This window comes from Arvicanthis niloticus, chromosome 30 (assembly GCF_011762505.2).
Source record: "Arvicanthis niloticus isolate mArvNil1 chromosome 30, mArvNil1.pat.X, whole genome shotgun sequence".
NCBI lineage: Eukaryota > Metazoa > Chordata > Mammalia > Rodentia > Muridae > Arvicanthis > Arvicanthis niloticus.
In genome coordinates, this window is record NC_133438.1 from 5786859 (window position 1) to 5804832 (window position 17974).

Genomic DNA, 17974 nt, shown 5'->3' on the forward strand with positions numbered 1-17974 from the left:
GAAATACAGGAGAACACAGGTAAACAGGTAGAAGCCCTTAAAGAGGAAACACAAAAACCCCTTAAAGAATTGCAAGAAAACACAACCAAACAGGTGAAGGAATTAAATAAAACCATCCAGGATCTAAAATAAAAAGTAGAAACAATAAAGAAATCTCAAAGGGAGACTACCCAGGAGATAGAAAACCAAGGAAAGATATCAAGAGTCATAGACGCAAGCATCACCAACAGAATACAAAAGATAGAAGAGAGAATCTCATGTGCAGAAGATACCAGGGAAAACAATGACACAACTGTCAAAGAAAATGCAAATGCAAAAAGCTCCTGACCCCAAATATCCAGGACACAATGAGAAGACCAAACCTAAGGATTATAGGTATAGATGAGAGTGAAGATTCCAAGCTTAAAGGGCCAGTAAATATCTTCAATAAAATTATAGAGGACAACTTTCCTAACCAAAAGAAAGAGATGTCCATGAACATATAAGAAGCTTACAGAACTCCAAATATACTAGGCCAGAAAAAATTCCTCCTGTCATATAATAATCAAAACATTAAATGTACAAAACAAAGAAAAAATACTTAAAACAGTAAGGGAAAAATGTAAAGTAACATATAAAGGCAGACCTATAAGAACTACACCAGACTTCTCACCAGAGACTATAAAAACCAGAAGATTCTGGACTGACATCATACACATCCTAAGAGAACACAAATTCCAGCCCAGACTACTATACCCAGCAAAACTCTCAATCACTATTGATGGAGAAACCAAGATATTCCATGACAAAAGCAAATTTACACAATATCTTCACACAAATCCAGCACTACAAAGGATAACTGATGAAAACCTGCAACACAAGGAGGGAAACTACAACCTAGAAAAAGAAAGTAATCTTCCAACAAACCCAAAAGAAGATAGTTACACAAACATAATTCCAGCTCTAATAACAAAAATCAGAGACTAGACAACATAGTACCGGAAGTCCTAGCTAGAGCAGTTAGACAACAAAAGGAAGTCAAAGGGATACAAGTAGGAAAGGAAGAAGTCAAAATTTCACTATTTGCAGATGATATGATAGAAATCTTAAGTGACCCTAAAACTTCCACCAGAGAACTCCTAAACCTGATTAAAAAAAACTTCAGCAAAGTGGCTGGTTATACAATCAACTCAAACAAATCAGTAGCCTTCCTCTACTCAAAAGATAAACAGGATGAGAAAGAAATTAGGGAAATGACACCCTTCACAATAGTCACAAATAATATAAAATATCTTGGTGTGAATCTAACCAAGCAAGTGAAAGATCTGTATGACAAGAACTTCAAGTCTCTGAAGAAAGAAATTGAAGAAGATCTCAGAAGATGGAAAGATCTCCCATGATCCTGGATTGGCACGATTAATTTAGTAAAAATGGCCATCCTGCCAAAAGCAATCTACAGATTCAATGCAATCCACATCAAAATTCCAACTCAATTCTTTACAGAGTTAGAAAGAGAAATTCTCAATTTCATTTGGAATAACAATAAACTCAGGATGGAGAAAACTATTCTCAACAATAAAAGATATTTGGGGGAAATCACCATCCCTGACTTCAAGCTGTTCTACAGAGCAATAGTGATAAAAAAAACCTGCATGGTATTGGTACAGAGACAGACAGGAAGATCAATGGAATAGAATTGAAGATCCAGAAATGAACCCACACACCTATGATCACTTGATCTTTGATAAAGGAGCTAAAACCATCCAGTGGATAAAGGACAGCATTTTCAACAAATGGTGCTGGTTCAACTGGAGGTCAGCATGTAGAAGGATGCAAATTGATCCATTTTTATCCCCTTGTACAAAGCTCAAGTCCAAGTGGATAAAGGACCTTCACATAAAACCAGATACACTGAAACTAATAGAAGAGAAGGTGGGGAAGACCCTCGAATACCTGGGCACAGTGAAAAAGTTCCTGATCAGAACACTAATGGCTTATGCTCTAAGATCAAGAATTGACAAATGGGACCTCATAAAATCACAAAGCTTTTGTAAAGCAAAAGACACTGTCAATAGGACAAAACAGTAACCAACAGATTGGGAAAAGATCTTTACCAAGCCTTCATCTGATAGAGGGCAAATATCCAATATATACAAAGAACTCAAGAAACTAGATTCCAGACAACCAAATAACCCTATTAAATGTAGGTTACAGAGCTAAACAAAGAATTCTCAACTGAGGAAACACTAATGACGGAGAAGCACCTTAAGAAATGCTCAACATCCTTAGTCATCAGGGAAATGCAAATCAAAACAACCCTGAGATTCTACCTCACACCAGTCAGAATGGCTAAGATCAAAAACTCAGGTGATAGCTAATGCTGGTGAGGATGTGGAGAAAGAAGAACACTCCTTCGTTGTTGGTGGGATTGTAAGCTGGTACAACCACTCTGGAAATCAGTCTGGCGGTTCCTCAGAAAACTGGACATAGCATTACCTGAGGACCCAGCTATACCACTCCTGGGCATATACCCAGAAGATGCTCCAACATATAACAAGGACACATGCTCCACTATGTTCATAGCAGCCTTATTTATAATATAGCCAGAAGGTGGAAAGAACCCAGATGTCCTTCAACAGAGGAATGGATACAGAATATGTGGTACATTTACACAATGGAATATTACTAAGCTATTAAAAAACAATGAATTCAAGAAATTTTTAGGCAAATGGATGGAACTAGAAAATATCATCCTGAGTGAGTTAACCCACAACCACAAAAGAACACACATGGTATTCACTCACTGATAATTGGATATTAGCCCCAAAGCTTGAATACCCAAGATACAACTCACAGACCACATGCAGCACATGAAGAAGGAAGACCAAAGTGTGGGTGCTTCGGTCCTTCTTAGGAATAACAAAATACTCATGGGAACAAATATGGAGACAAATCATGGGACAGTAACTGAAGGAGGGGTTGTCTGGAGACTGTTCCACCTGGGTATCCATCCCATATGCAGTCACCAAAGGTAGACGCTGATGTGGATGCGAGAAGGTCATGGTGACAGGAGTCTGATATAGCTGTCTCCTTAGAGGTCTGCCAGAGCCTGACATATACAGAGGAGGATGCTCACAGCTAACTATTGAACTGATCATGTGGTTCCCAATGGAGGAGTGAGAGAGAAGTGTGAAGGAGCTGAGAGTGTTTGCAGCCCCATGGGGAAAGCAACAATACCAACCATCCAGAGCTCCCAGGGTTTAATCAGCCTAGGAGCACATAGGCTCCAGCTGTATATGTAGGGGTTGATGGAATTGCCAGGCATAGGTGGTAGAGGAGGTCCTTGGTCTAGTGAATGCTCGATGCCCCAGCGTGGGGGAATTTGTGGGTGAGGAGGTGGGAGTGGGCAGGTTGGGGGGTACATCCTCATAGAAGCAGGAGGAGGGGGGATGTGATTGGGGGTTCCTGGGTAGGAGGGAAATAGGGAAAGCGGATCACATCTGAAATATAAACAAAATATCCAATAAAAAGAAGGTAATGAGTTTTCTGTGGTGATTTTTTTTGGGGGGGGGGCAGAGGGAGATCAAGGTCTCACTCTGTAGCATAGGCTATGATCTTCCTGCGTTTGACTTCCAAAATGCTAATTTTACGGGCATGTACCATCTTGCCTGTGCTGATGATAGTGCCTTCTACCATAATTACGCTGTAAGGTCAAGGTGTGGCTAGTTAGGAGGACAGGTTCTTCAGGGCTTTGGACATTTGTGTTCGGTTAGATGCTTATGTAGTGTATTATTCGGGAGTTCTTTCCTTCCATCTACCTCTAACCATGAACTCAGTATTTCATCACATTTACATAACCAAGTAGTTATCTGACTCTGGCTATTTAACATGATTACAAAGGTTGCAACTATAGGAAAGCCTGACAGCTACCCTTCTTCCTTCCTTTACTTCTTCCCTCTTCCATCCTTTCTTCCTTTCATGATGTTGAGGAAGGAACTCCAAACCTCATACACAAACTTCACTATTTACTTTGTGGTCAACTTGACAGAAGCTAGAGTCAGCTGGGAAGAAGAAACCTCAACAGAGAAAGTACCTCTACAAGACTGTCTTGTAGGCAAGTCTTTAAAGCTTTTTCTTAACTAATGGTTGATGTGGGAAGGCCCCAGTCATTGGAGGTGGTGCCACTCCTGGGGAGGTAGTGCCACTCATAGGCAGGGGGCACTGGGTTTATCAAAATCAAAGTGAACTATCCAGTAAGCAGAGCTTCTTCTATGGCCTCTGCATCAGATCCTTCATCCAGGTTCTGCCTTGCTTTCATTCATGATGGAGTACCACATGTAACAAACCCCTTTCCTTCCCAAGTTGCTTTTTGTCATAGTGATTATTATAGTAATAGTAAGCAAATAATAACTGTTCTGTTGACCCTCATTCCAATAGAGCCAGTGTTTAAATGTTGGAAGTGACCTCTCTGTTACCCAGTATAGTAGTGTCAATGCTAAACACAATCTCTGTGGTACAGCCCTATTATTCTTTGGTAACTAATGCTATGAAACGTCTCTTTGCAACAATAAAAGACCACTGAAGACATCACAACCAATGAAATTGCAGAGTCTTGGAACTCAGTTTCAATGGATGTATCTTCAAGAAACTCCTGCACCCGAGGGCCAGGGAAGTTTACAGAAGATGGGATGGAAAGATGGACAGAGCCAGAGGGTCAGGAAGTTTGTTTTGAAATTGTATCTCCTAGTAATGTCGGAATCTACACTCATAAAGTCTCACCCACATGACTGCCCAAACATGAGCTCAATAAATAAGGCTGATACTAAAGAACAGGCAAAACTGGATAAGAAAAAGCCCACGAGGCCTCAACACTACACAAAGGACAATAGGCAACTAAGGAAAGCTGGAAGCAAGAGAGATGGTCTATCCTCAGGGACCAGTGCCACGTGATCAGCCCTGAACACATCCCTACAAATAACATCATATGGTATCAACAGGATAAGTATAAACATAAACACACACACACACGCACGTTAAAAATATTATGTTAAAAAATAGAACGGATCCTACAGATTCCAGGATAAAAACCAAGGTCATATTGAGCTTGTCAACAAGTTGATTCTACCTCTACCCAACCATGTATACTCTATATTACACAGTGCTAAAACCACAGACTTGAAGAGGATGCTAGGCTGTGCTTGGTGGCACAGCACTTGGGGAGTCTGAAACAAGATTGCTTTGAATATAAAGCCAGCCTGGGCGACACAGTGAGATTTTTGTCTTACAAAAAGACAGAAACCGTGTAAGAGCTGGAGGATGGGGAGGAGCTGGCAACAGTGTCTTCTGGACACGACATGCTACAGCACACACGAGGTCACAGCAGCCATGGTTATCTCCAGAAGACCTGTCAGGCAAAAATACTACACGTGTGGGGGAGGGTTTCTGAGGACCAACTCTCAATACAGAAAGTATTAGTGGGTGATGGCTTCTGGGGGAGGTAGAGTCACTGTTCTTTGGGAGATGCCTGCTGGTAGGTTGTCTGTCTCTCAAGTGGATGATCCCACACCTGAGTTCGTGTCAGTAGTACTAATGGGATTCAATGGGTCATGCTTTACAAAAAAATTAAAAGCAGAAGAAAGTCCCAGGTCTGGTGGCACATCCTTATTATCGAGGTCCTTGGTAGGAAAAGGATCAGGAGAGTTCAAAATCTGATATACAGTGAATTCTAGGTCAACCTGGGATACATAAGACACTATCTCAACCAAAACCAAAACCAAAAAGGAAGTCAAATCTGGAAACCAGATCTTCTTCTCAATTCCCTATAGAATATTAACATTACATATTCTATAATGGTAGGAATACTGAAGCTAGGGTTTTACTTATGCTATATGTAACCATTACCACTGGGGTGCACCTCCAGCCAATGCCATTCTCATATTCTATCACTTGTGCCCTTCCCAGCCTTGTACAGACCTTGCTTGCCACACAGGATCTAACACCTAAGTGAAGTCAGCTGCTTTGTTTACACTTGCAACTTCCTGCAAGAATTTAGAATAACAGACTGCCTGCTGAGCCTGCTTTGCTACATGATCCAGTTGAAACAAGGATGGGTTTGGTGGGCTTCCCCTATATAAACTCAGTGCTGAATATTAAACTTTGAGCCTTGATCAGAACTTTGTCTTGGCTTCATAGCACCTCCCCTCATCCCCCCAACCCCCCACCCCATCTCTTTCATTTCTAGCCTGGCTTTCAGGTAAACCCAGTTCATCCATGGCCATTGGAAGGCTACGATCACTCATCTGGAAGATCTTAGCATAATATTTGTAGTAGTTACGATAATCATGAATTACTTTTATATATCCTTCTCTCTCTCTCTCTCTCTCTCTCTCTCTCTCTCTCTCTCTCTCTCTCTCACACACACACACACAGACACACACACACACACACCTACACCTGCAATGCCTGCAGGCAGAGAAGACTTACACCAAGGTCTGTAGTTTGCACTCGGGGTAGCATAAGATTTCACACAGGTTTTTCAGTCCATTATCCCCAAGTTCATTCTTGGCCAGGCTGAGGTGTGTCAGAGTCTGACTGACCATCAGAATGGAAGAGAGGTCCTTGCAACTGCCTTCAGAGAGATGACAGTTTTCCAACCTGTGGAGGAATCACAAAGCTGGACCAAACAGGGCTGATTCTATCAACAATAAGTCTAAGAAGGGGAGAGGCTCAGAGTGGCCCACCCAAGTCAACTGTTGTCTATGGATAGATTTTAGGAGAAGGGGGATTACTAACCTTAGTCATGTCTCCTTTGCTGAGCCTGTCAGGTTTCAGCACATAGCTATGAACCCACAGTCTTACACGTAATACACATTCATCATAAAATAAGATGAATAGGTATAAATGAGAGAGATTTGTCAGGAGGGTATACTGGAAGGTGGCGGTGGGGGAGAATGCCAGTATGCATAGCGCACATGTATAAAACTGTTAAAAATCCCCACCTAAAACAAAACTTCAAAGCAAGCCAAACTAACTAAACAAACAAATCACATACCTATTAAGACAGGAGAGGGCATTTCCAGCTATATCCAGAAGGTAAATTCTGGTTCAAGTTTTTGTAGATCTCTACCACACAGTTATAATCACATGAGGGATTTAGACTTAGAAAAGCAATCTAAGATGTCCTAAGACCAAGCCAGCTAAAATCCAGCAGGGATGAGGGAGGGGCTCATGCAGAGGAGCTATTGGCAGGTGATGGTTTCTGGGGGTAAGAAGAGTCAAGTTTTCTTCAGGGATGTGTCTCTTGAGAGGTGACCCATGCTACAATAGATTGTCGTACCCCCATGTACAGTAAGTAGACTCAGTGGGCTTAAGCAAAGAGCAAGTGAAGTTGGGAGACACTGGTAAAGACAGGATGGAGGGAATTCAGAGGAGAGAAAATGGATATGAGTTTTATCAAGTGACAGACATATGCATGCAGGAAATTCTCAACAGTAAGAGAGAGAAGAGAAAATTAGTGATGCACAGTCAAAAACTCAGAAGCAGGTATCTGCGTGCATGGGTGGGCTCATAGAGCTGGGAACAAAGGAACTTATTTCAAGTACTACCATTTAATTTTCAGACTCTGTTTAATCATAGTGAGAAACTAAAATCAAAGCCCCAGGCCCCAGGTGAGCTGGGGACTTCCCAATAGCTGAATGGCTTCTACTATAAGGAAGCAGTTGTCTGAGTCCAGACAGCTCAAGGGCAACTTCTCCATCTTGCTGGCAGGGTCCAACTAAGTTCATGTTCCCAAGCCTAGGAACTTGTTCCTAACTTGATCAGTCAAAACACTCTTCCTCAACCTCTTCTGTCAAAATACAATTGGGCAATGCTAAATACAGTACAGTGTACCCCACTTCCCCTCACTTTGTGGTCTCATCCTTTAAATATGCTGTGCAGTTTCTCCTCAGGGTCACAGTTTAGCTTCTGAGTCTGTTCTGTGGCCCTGATTACAATAAATTTTTGTCATCTGTATTGACTAGCAGAGTTTTGTTGGATTTAAGTGGATCCCACAACAATATAGGTTGCCTTGTAAGTGTGGAGTCAACCATGTCTCTCCTGTCTATAGATCAGTGTCCAAATCGAGGTTCTATAGGAAGAGAGGACACACTTACGATACCCTCTGCAGTAAGCACGTGGATTGCTTCCAAGTCTGACATAGCAGCTTAGCACCCTTGTTCAAGAGATTGTTGTCTGTGAGATCCAGATGTATCAGGGATTGACTGGCCTTCAGGGCTAGGAAGAAGTCATCCCATTTCTGATCAGTGGTAGAACAAGATCCCAGGCTGTGGAAGAAATGAGAACAAGTATGTTCTGAATGGTCCAGAGAATGTTGTAGGTAGGATAGCTGTGTTTGCGGTTCTGAATGAGTTCAGTAAGTATACAGCAAGCCAAAGTGAGAGAACTAATTGAAAGAGAGAGTTGAACATCAAATCAGGCTTACAAAAAGCTAGCAGAAACTGACTGTGGCGAATTGAAGGGATGGGACTGTTTCGGATCAAGCTTGTTCTCCTTGGATGAACTTCCCACAGACAAACTTTTGAGTTTTCTTTCCTATTGTAGGAATGAATGGTTTACTTCCTAGCTGTTCAAAGGCACAGTGTTTAAACTCTTTGGCCATTTTGTGGTCTCCTTCCCTTGGTGAGTACAAAAACATGGTCTAAATTGCCTACGTTCACCAAGTTTCATTTTCTTCCACATAATTTTTTGATCATGCATGCCTTTAATACTAGCACTCATGAGGTGAAGGCAGGCAGATCTCTGTGAGGTACAGGCTAGGATGGTCTACACAGTATGTTCCAGGCCAGCCAGAACTACACAGTGATATCCTGTCTCAAATTAATTTTTATTCTTTTAATATTTCATGCAGATATATATATATCTTATTCACATAATTTCTTACTAATTCCTACTGTCAACTCAACAGGATTTCTACCCTAAATTCTTGTTTCCCTTTAGCTCCACACTTAGCTGAAGAGATTATTAGCCAACAGTGCCAGCCTGGGGGGAGAGAGTAACTTTTTCCTTAGTGTTGTGACCACTAGTAGTTTACCCATGCCTCAAGGATAGCCCCATACCCATGTGCACACATGTATTGCCAATTGTACTGGCATAAGTTTATAAATATATAGATATAGTTTTGAGACATTATGTATACCAGGCTTACCTTTAGATCTACCTGCTTCTGCCTCCCAAGTTCTTGGATCAAAGGTATGCACCACCAAACCCAGCTTCATATATTATTATCTGTGAGACTGGGTCTCACTATGTGGATCTCAAACTTTCAGTCCTCTTGCTTCAGCCTCCTCAGTCCCATGATTATAGGCGAGTGACAGATTATTATCTCCAATTTTATGTTAGAAGCAATTGGATCTTAACATTGAATGTTTTAAGTTGATAACCCACATGGAATGACACAGGGACATTTGTCACATAGCTAAGACGGACTAAAGACAAGGAAGAGCTTCTCTCTTGGAGCTGCACTGTAACTATGTAACCAAATTAAATCAAGGGATCAGCGTGTTATGCGCACTGCCAATTGCTTCCAAAAATCACATACATTGAATTTACATGAAATTTCCTTTCATTTTGGGCATTGGCTTATTCATTTAAAGTGAAAATTGAGTCTCAAATATTCAAGTTATATACTTTCCCTCCCAGATAATTCTCCCAGGAAAAGGAAAAAAGGTCATTTTCCATGGATAGTATTCACAGCAGTTACAACTTATCTCATGATTTGTTTTACCTCATGTCCCAGTCCTTATGGATTGTATGTTATCTCCTTGACAAGAGGATCTAGAGAAATGGGTGAATATCACATACTGGGAAATACATGGGATGGTTTGTAGCCTTACACTGTGTCCCTGCTACCGTTTGCTGGTTTAAATGTGGTCATGTTAGGATCTGTGGCCCACAGGATGAGGGTGGTGGTATAAGCAGTAGAGAACATCCCAACAGCTGATATCTCAGTCAAGAGTGATGCCGGGGAAGGGCTTAAATGATGGGCTGGAACACCTTTGCTGGGAAGAAGGGGTCTTCAGGCTTATGTTGAATGACAACCCAAGAAAAATATGACTACAACAATCACAAGAAAATGACCCAATAGAGCTGTTAAACTCTAGAAGTTTCTTGGTCATAGGGTTGTCATATATAGTTGTTTAGGTTGTTCAGAGCTCAGGGAAGGTGAAGACTGAATTATTTTTCTATCTTCTAGTCTATGTGCTCTGAATGTTGGTTCTGTCTGTCTCTCTGTCTCTCTCTCTCTCTCACACACACATACACACACACTCTAAGCATAAGCAATCTTATTAGGTATGGTGGGAGACAGAAATGAAGTTCAGAGGTCCAGAAGAATGAATAGAAATATGGGGCTGCTGGAATGGGGTTGGGGAGAACCTTTAGAAAGTCCCAGAGACCTGGGATGTGAGAGGCTCCCTTGAATCAATGGGGGTGATCTTAGCTGGAATGCCCAACAGTAGGGAGGTGGAATATGAAGAGACCACCTCCAGTAGTTAGACAGGGACCCCCAGTAGAGGGATGTGGACATCAAGTCATCTTCAAAATTTTTGACCCAGAATTGTTTCTGTCTAAAAGAAATCAAGGGACAAAAATGGAGCACAGACTGAAGGAATGGTCAACCAGTGACTGGCCCAACTTGGGATGCATTCCATGGGCAGGCATCAAACCCTGACACTATTACTGATACTATGTTGTGCTTGCAGATTGGAACCTATCATGGCTATCCTCTGACAGGTTCTACCAGGAACTGACCGAGACATATACAGATACTTAGAGCCAACCATTGGACTGAGGTCAGGGACCTCTAAGGAAGAGTTAGGGGAAGGATTGAAGAAGCTGAAGGGGATGACAAGCCCATAGGAAGACCAATAGTGTCAACTAACATGGACTCCTGGGAAATCCCAGATATTCAGCCACCAACCAAAGAGCATAAATGGGCTGGTCTGTGGCCCCCAGTACATGTGTAGCAGAGGACTGCTTTGTCTGACCTCAGTGGGAGAGGACGTGCCTAATGTTATAGAGACTTGATGCCCAGGGAAGGGGCATTCCTGGGAGTGGGGTAGCACTCTCTCAGAGGTGAGGGGGAGGAGGAATGGGGTGAAGAACTCTGGGAGGGGGGGAAACATTTGGGATGTAAATAAATAATTTAAAAAATAAGAAATCTTTCCCTCGAATTTAGATTTGCTATATAGAAAGACTCAAGATAGTTTTATATGACCAGACTTTTGAAGAATTAAGAGACAGACCTGAGAAACTTTAGGTTGCATGCTGCATTTTCCAGAACTTCACACAGTGAGTGAAGCGTGCTGTCCAGTATACCACCTTGCAGGGTCAGATGTGAGATGGTTTTATAACCAGTAAAGACAAGGCACAGTTTCTCATATGCATCATCTGGGGAGATATTTTTGAGGCTGAAGAAAAGAATACAAAAGAGGAGCTCTTGAGTGCTGGTGAGATGGCTCAGTAAATAGACATACTTGACACCAAACCTGTCAACTTCAGTTTGATCCCAGGGACCCATGTAGTCAAACGAAAGGACCAATTCTGGCCAATTGTCCTCTGGCCTCAACTCACACAAATATATATCACACATTCCTCTCCACACAATTATAAATAAATATAATAAAAATTTCTAAAAAGCTGATTTTGCCTATTTGTTCCTCTACTGTACAATAAACAGAAGCAAAGGAATGCAGTATGATTACATTTTAGCTCCCTCAAATTAAACCACCACATCTTCAAGGCATTGTTGACAGACTTGTATTTAGGCTATACAACATTGTTATAGGTACACCTTGTCAGATAATTGACCCAACCATGATAATTAACATAGCTATCGTCTTACACAGCTATAATTTTTTTCACTTCATAGCTACAATCCCACGGCCCTGAAATGATCAAGAAACATGTTGATTTTGGGCGAGATGCTCCTTTTTTTTTGTGCAAAAACATGATAATCTCTATATAAGACAGATTTTAAGAAAGATTCATTTTTAACTATGTAACTAAGTGTGTGTCTATGTGTGGGTGTGAATAAGTGAGTAGGTATATGAGTACAGCTGCCCTCAGATTCCAGAAGAATGTATCAGGTTCTCTGGACATAGTGTTAAAAGAAAATGGATGAAAGATCATATTGTGTCAAATAAGCCGTGCGTGTGTGTGTGTGTGTGTGTGTGTGTATGTGTGTGTGAGAGAGAGAGAGAGAGAGAGAGAGAGAGAGAGAGAGAGAGAGAGAGAGAGAGAATATATGAATACAGGTTTATGCTCTCGTGTTATGTGTGGTATAATCCGACCATATGGGAGACAGGTAGATTTGTCAGAAGTCTTAAACCAACTTGGTCTACAGATGAACTGTTGGAAAACCAGGGATACATAGACCCCATCTCAAAAGACCACCTAAACCACCCCCTCCAAACCACTCTCAACTCTCCTCAGCAAATATGGAGTATATAATATTGATATTATAATAACACTACAGCATATGCTATTTTCAGATCTTACTCATCTCAACTCAAGCCTGGTTTTTGTTGTCCAACATTTCTCATTAGAAACTATCTGAAGTCCTTGAAACCCTTGTGACTTATATCTTCCTAGATCTCAACTTTCTAGGCCCACAGTCTACAGATTAACCTCAAGAGTGAAACGTTTCCCACACCCTGCACTCATGCATTTAAGTTACAGACTTAACCTTTTCCCTGCCAGTATTTTGACACAATGAATTTTATTCCAATTTCATTAACTTTCGTACATGTTTTTGGCCATGGACACACACGCGCTGCCCAGTTGGCTTCCTATGCTCATGCCTCAAGCACACTGCTTTCTGTCTCCATCAGTTGCTTTCAGCCGCGCATGATTCTGTTCCCCTGGGGACACTAGATGATACCTGGATACCTGTAGACACTGAAGTATCTTATGACTGAAGGCAGAAAATGCTGTTAATATCTACTATGTGGAGGTCATGGAGGGACACTGCTCATCATTCTACATTATGTAGACCAACCTTCCTCCCTCCAACAAATACATCATTCAAGTTCTCACAGAGGTTGGGGACTCTGTTAGAGCCCAGTGGTTGCCATAGTAGGACTCAAACTGCTTAGGGATCTTGATTTTTCTTATGGTATTTGTGGACATCAAAACCGTATCTTGCATTATACTGAAGTTATTATGTGATTCTTCTTTAGATAAACTTAATGGTAGGCTATCTAAATTCCCTGTGTCTTAGATACCTCGTTTGAGTCTGGGATATGAGTTTGAGGATTTTTTTCTAGTACTCTATAATCGTGAGCACTTTTGTTGTATGGTAGGGGATCTCTCCTCTGGAGATCAGCTCCTACTTACACCACTTTCTGGAGACAACAGGAAGCAGAGAGCAGCTTTTCACGAAGAATCTCCACCAAGGAGTTGCTGAGGAAGCTTTTGTGGATGTCTAGAAAGACCAGTTTCTCATTTGAATTAAATGTGTCACAAAAGTCTGTCCAGAAAGTTAGCATGCGTTGTTCATCCCGGGACCTACAAAAACAAAGAGGCTAATTTTTATTTCTACATGTATTCATGTGTGCTTGCATGCCCTTGTGAATCTTCTAGCACCTTCCACCTTTTGCTTGAGGCAGAATCTCTCATTGGTTTTTAATTGCACCAAGGAGGCGAGGCCAGTAGGCATTTAAGCTTCCAGGGATCTACCTGTCCTAGCCCAAGGTCATTTTCATGGCTGAAGCCTACTTCTTTGTTCTAGCCTAAAATTTAGATTCCTGCCTGAAATTCCTTCTTTGTTCTAGCCTAATGTCAGCTTCCCGCCTGAAGCCCACTTCCTTAATAATATTTAGTCTTTTGCAGCAACGCAGAGGACATTACATAAAGTGAAGTAAGCTAAACCAGACAGGCAATTACTTAACATTCTCTCATATATAGTAATTTAAAAAAGACACTGGATATTGAAATAGTGCTTCAGGTTGAGAAAGGTACAAGGTTAAGGCATGTTAGGGGAGAATGTATGGATTTGAAAATTTATGATTTATGTGTGTCAGTTTTTGCCTGCATGAGTGCCTATGTACATGTAGAAGAGGGTACTATATTCCCTGAAACTGGACTTATAAACAGTTGTAAATCACCATGAAGGTTTTGGGAATTGAACCCAGGTCTTCTGGCAGACCAGCAAGTGCTCTTATTGCTGAGGTGTATCTATCTCCAGGCCCTCAAAATACCTTTAATTTCTGTTTTCATAATGGCTAATGATGTTGTATACTTAGGAAAAGTAGAAAAGCATCTATAAGTGGGTAAAACAAAAAATGCTTTAAGGATTATTTAAGAGAATGGTGTTCAGAGAAGTGACGCTTTAGTTCAATGCATGTAGAATATTCATTAGAAGCTGTGTTTCATCTCACTGGTGAACATAGCAAAGAGTTTTTATATTTGAAAGCAATACAGTTTAAGGCCTTCAAGCGGAACATATTTAATAAAATCTCATTTTACAAAGCAAAAAAAGGCTTTAAGTGAAACAATAACAGAGCACATATAATGTGAGGACAGGCAAGAGGATTCCCTGGGAAAAGGTGCTTGCTGCCAAGTCTGATGAATTCAATGTCTAGGACACATGGGATTCAAAGAGAAAACTGGTTTTTGTAAGCTATCCTCTGACTTTTGCACACACATACTTAATAAACGAGTTTAATAAAATCATATGTGAGGTAAAAGTGGAAGTGGGGATATCCACGAGTAAAAGGGCTTAAGCATACACGGTGAGCAGGGAGATGAGGGGTACAGGCGGGAGAATCCACTATGCATGAAAATGCTGTATGGAAAGTAATAAAACAATTGCTCACCAGAAGAGAGGAGACCATAGGCCTTAAGATGTTTGACCCTTGGGCTGGCATCCTTAATTATAGCATCATTTTCACTTTTATTATTAATCAGGAAGGAAGTTGAACAGGTACAAAATGTCCTACCCTGACCTACAGAGAATGACAGACTTCAGCTTCTTACTAAATACACAAGGGAGGGGTTGGAGGATAGAAGTACCATTAAGAAGCATGCAAGGAAAATAGGGTTCTTACCTTTGATTCTTAGTTGTGAACTCCAGTGTAGCAACATTCTCTGGGAAGACAGCTTTTTCGATTTCCAGGGACATTGTCTTCAAGTTCTGAGAGTTCTTGAGGCAGAATGAAGCATGGATGAGGTCCGTGTCGGTTTTCAAATGCAAGGAGATTTCCTCAAAGAGGGCCATGGCTTCTTTTACAAACCCCTCCTCTTGAGATTCATAGAGACAGGACAAGATCTCTTGCATATTCATCAGTAATAGGAAGGGTTTGTTTTCCTCTGACTCACACTCCAGGAATTTCCTCTTGACCCCAGTTGATATTTGGCAGCCAAACATGGTCTCCAGCTCTCGAATATGAGTCTTGTTCAGGAGGCCAAATACAAATGGTAGCACTCCAGACAGGTTGGGGTTTTTAAATCTTGCTTCCCTCGAAAGCATATTCTGTATATTATATTTAGAGACATTCTCGCTTTCCTGCTCGAGTTCCTGAACAAATACTATGGCAGCCAGGAGCTGCTGGACAGCGAGGCAGATGAATTTTGCACTGGAACTGTCCTTAAGGAGGATGTACCTGCACACCACGGGATGCAATTTATTCAGGTCCAATTTTAATTTCAAGAGGTCTTCTTCATGTAGTATGGGCACCTGTTCCAAGAGACTATTGGCAGCCAGGATACATATTTTCTTGAATAAGATTTGGAGTGGCTTGTTAAGATGGCCCTCACAGAGTTCTGGTGAGAAGACTCTGTAGAGGAAGTTCAGGAACATAGAGGTGTGGGTCTTACATGTCAGAGCCAGGTCTTTTTCCTTCTTCATTCCTAGCTCCAGAGAGAGGCAGAATATCCCACATGCAGCAGGAAGTGAGGCCATTTGGAAGAGAGTAGCATTGCACCTCACTTCCTTGAGAGCTCTCAGTGCTTTTCCCTCACCGTTATCCTCCTCCTCCTCCTCCTCATCTTCAAAGTATTTCTGAAAGTACTCCTGCTTTTCCTGCTCCAAGAAGCCTCGAGTTTCTACTAGGACAGGCTGATCCATCATGAGGTAGATTTGATACAAAGCCTTTGTCCGTGTGGTTACCAGCACTGTGCCATGAGGTACTAGCTTCCTCTTCAGCAAACTGCCCAGTAAGACCGCTACAGGCTTCACTGTGTCCCAGTCACCACAGACGTCACTGATTAGAGCTCCTGCTGGGAATGTCAGCTCATCAAAACCATCCACCACAAATAAGAATCTCTCTCCCAGGAATAGACCCCGCATCACCAAGTCCTTCCAGTAGGAGTCGTCCATGGAGAGGAGGTGGGCAAAAGTGCAAGGTTTACTATTATTGACTTCGCTGCAGCTGATGTAGAAGGCACATGAGAAAATCTGGGCTTGCTTACTCTCTGACCATTCTAGCATTAGCCTTTTTGCCATCGTGGTTTTTCCGGAGCCTGGAGGGCCGTGCAGCACAATTGTATGAGCAAATGACATTTCTGGGCTCGGGTTACACAGTGTCAGGAGTGTTCTGTAGCTCTCGGTATCCACATAGATTTCTTTATTGTATTTAGGCCAGAAATTCTTCTTCCATTTATCTGTGTATATATTCTTCCATTTCTTTTTTAGCTTGTGCTCTTTACCATCCATGATGGGGGTGGGGTGAGGGGGATAAACAGAGCATAGTTGGTTATTGTGACAAACTATCTTGTACGAAGTAGGAGAGGAAAATGAAGAACACAGGTCTTAAAGAGAAACTCTAATTCAATTCAATTCATGTTTATTTCAGCAAGATGTGGTGAGGACATCTTATATTTTTATGCAAATGTTCTCTTAAAATAAGAGTTCACTTAGAGAGAATTTAAAAAGCTTTAACTATGAGCACATGAGTGTGTGTGGGTATAAACGTGAGTGCAGTGCCCATAGATGCCAGGGGAGGCCATTGGATTCCCTGGAGTGGAGTTACAGGTAGTTGAGAGTGGCCTGATATGGGTTCTGGGACCCAAACTCAGGTCTTTTGCAAGAACAGCATGCATTTCTTACTGCTCAACCATCTCACTAGCCCCTACTTATTTTAGCCTAGAGAGATGAAAATTAGGGAAAATTGCTTTCTACTATGAAAAAGTAACTTCTTTGTTTAGAATGCTTCAATTCTCTTTTTATCTATTAAAATTCTCATAGAGGAGCTGGGGAGATGGAACGGTTGGTAAAGTGTCTGCCACAGTAGCATAAAGACCTGAGTTCAGTCTCTAGCACTTATGTGAAAGTCAAATGTTGTCACCTTAGTGCTATGGGGTAGGATGGGTGGAGACAACCATGTCCCCTTATGTTTGATAGACAGCCTAGCCAATCTGTTAGCTCCATATTCAGTGGGAAACCTTATCTCAAAAGATACAGTAGAGAATGATAGAGGATGACAGTTAATGCCAGTATTTGGCTTCCATATGTACACACATAGATATAAAATCAGATGCAGACACTCACGTACATGCACCACACCCCCAAATTTTTATACATGTATATATTCACATAAGCACATTGAGGGTATTCCTCAATCTTCTTAATCTTCTTTGTTGCCTAAGACAACTTCCTTCTAATTTTTATCACAGCTACTTTTTCTCCTTCTGAGACTGTCGCAGTCTAAGGTTTATGGGGGTTTACCACCTGCATTTGTAGAATTGCAAATTTTGTCCAAGTTGCGAGCTTGGAAGTACAATGGGTAGTTTATAGGGAGGAAGAAGAGTACACAGCTCTCTTAACAAGTCAGATGCCTCTTCTTGATACCCAAATTGGCGCTCACAGGTTAGCAATGACAGTTTAGTCAAGAGATGTTTTTTTTTTTTTTAATAGTGAGTAGTTATTACTAAAGCAACTTGTAACTGGTCCAGCAAGAGTAAGAATATATTGAATAATCTGCACCTTTATGACCTC

The 17974-nt window shown here is 41.4% G+C and overlaps 1 protein-coding gene across 1 annotated transcript in view; it reads right to left on the bottom strand.

The window, feature by feature from the left end:
* LOC143440851 (NACHT, LRR and PYD domains-containing protein 2-like) overlaps positions 1–17974 on the bottom strand; it is a 42577-nt gene that overhangs the window by 9654 nt on the left and 14949 nt on the right. The window contains exons 4-8 of the mRNA XM_076927721.1: positions 15087–16680; positions 13375–13545; positions 11283–11447; positions 8133–8303; positions 6463–6633 (exon numbers count right to left, since the gene is read on the bottom strand). Of these exons, the coding sequence (XP_076783836.1) occupies positions 6463–6633; positions 8133–8303; positions 11283–11447; positions 13375–13545; positions 15087–16680 (2272 nt within the window). The remainder of the gene's footprint in view (positions 1–6462; positions 6634–8132; positions 8304–11282; positions 11448–13374; positions 13546–15086; positions 16681–17974) is intronic.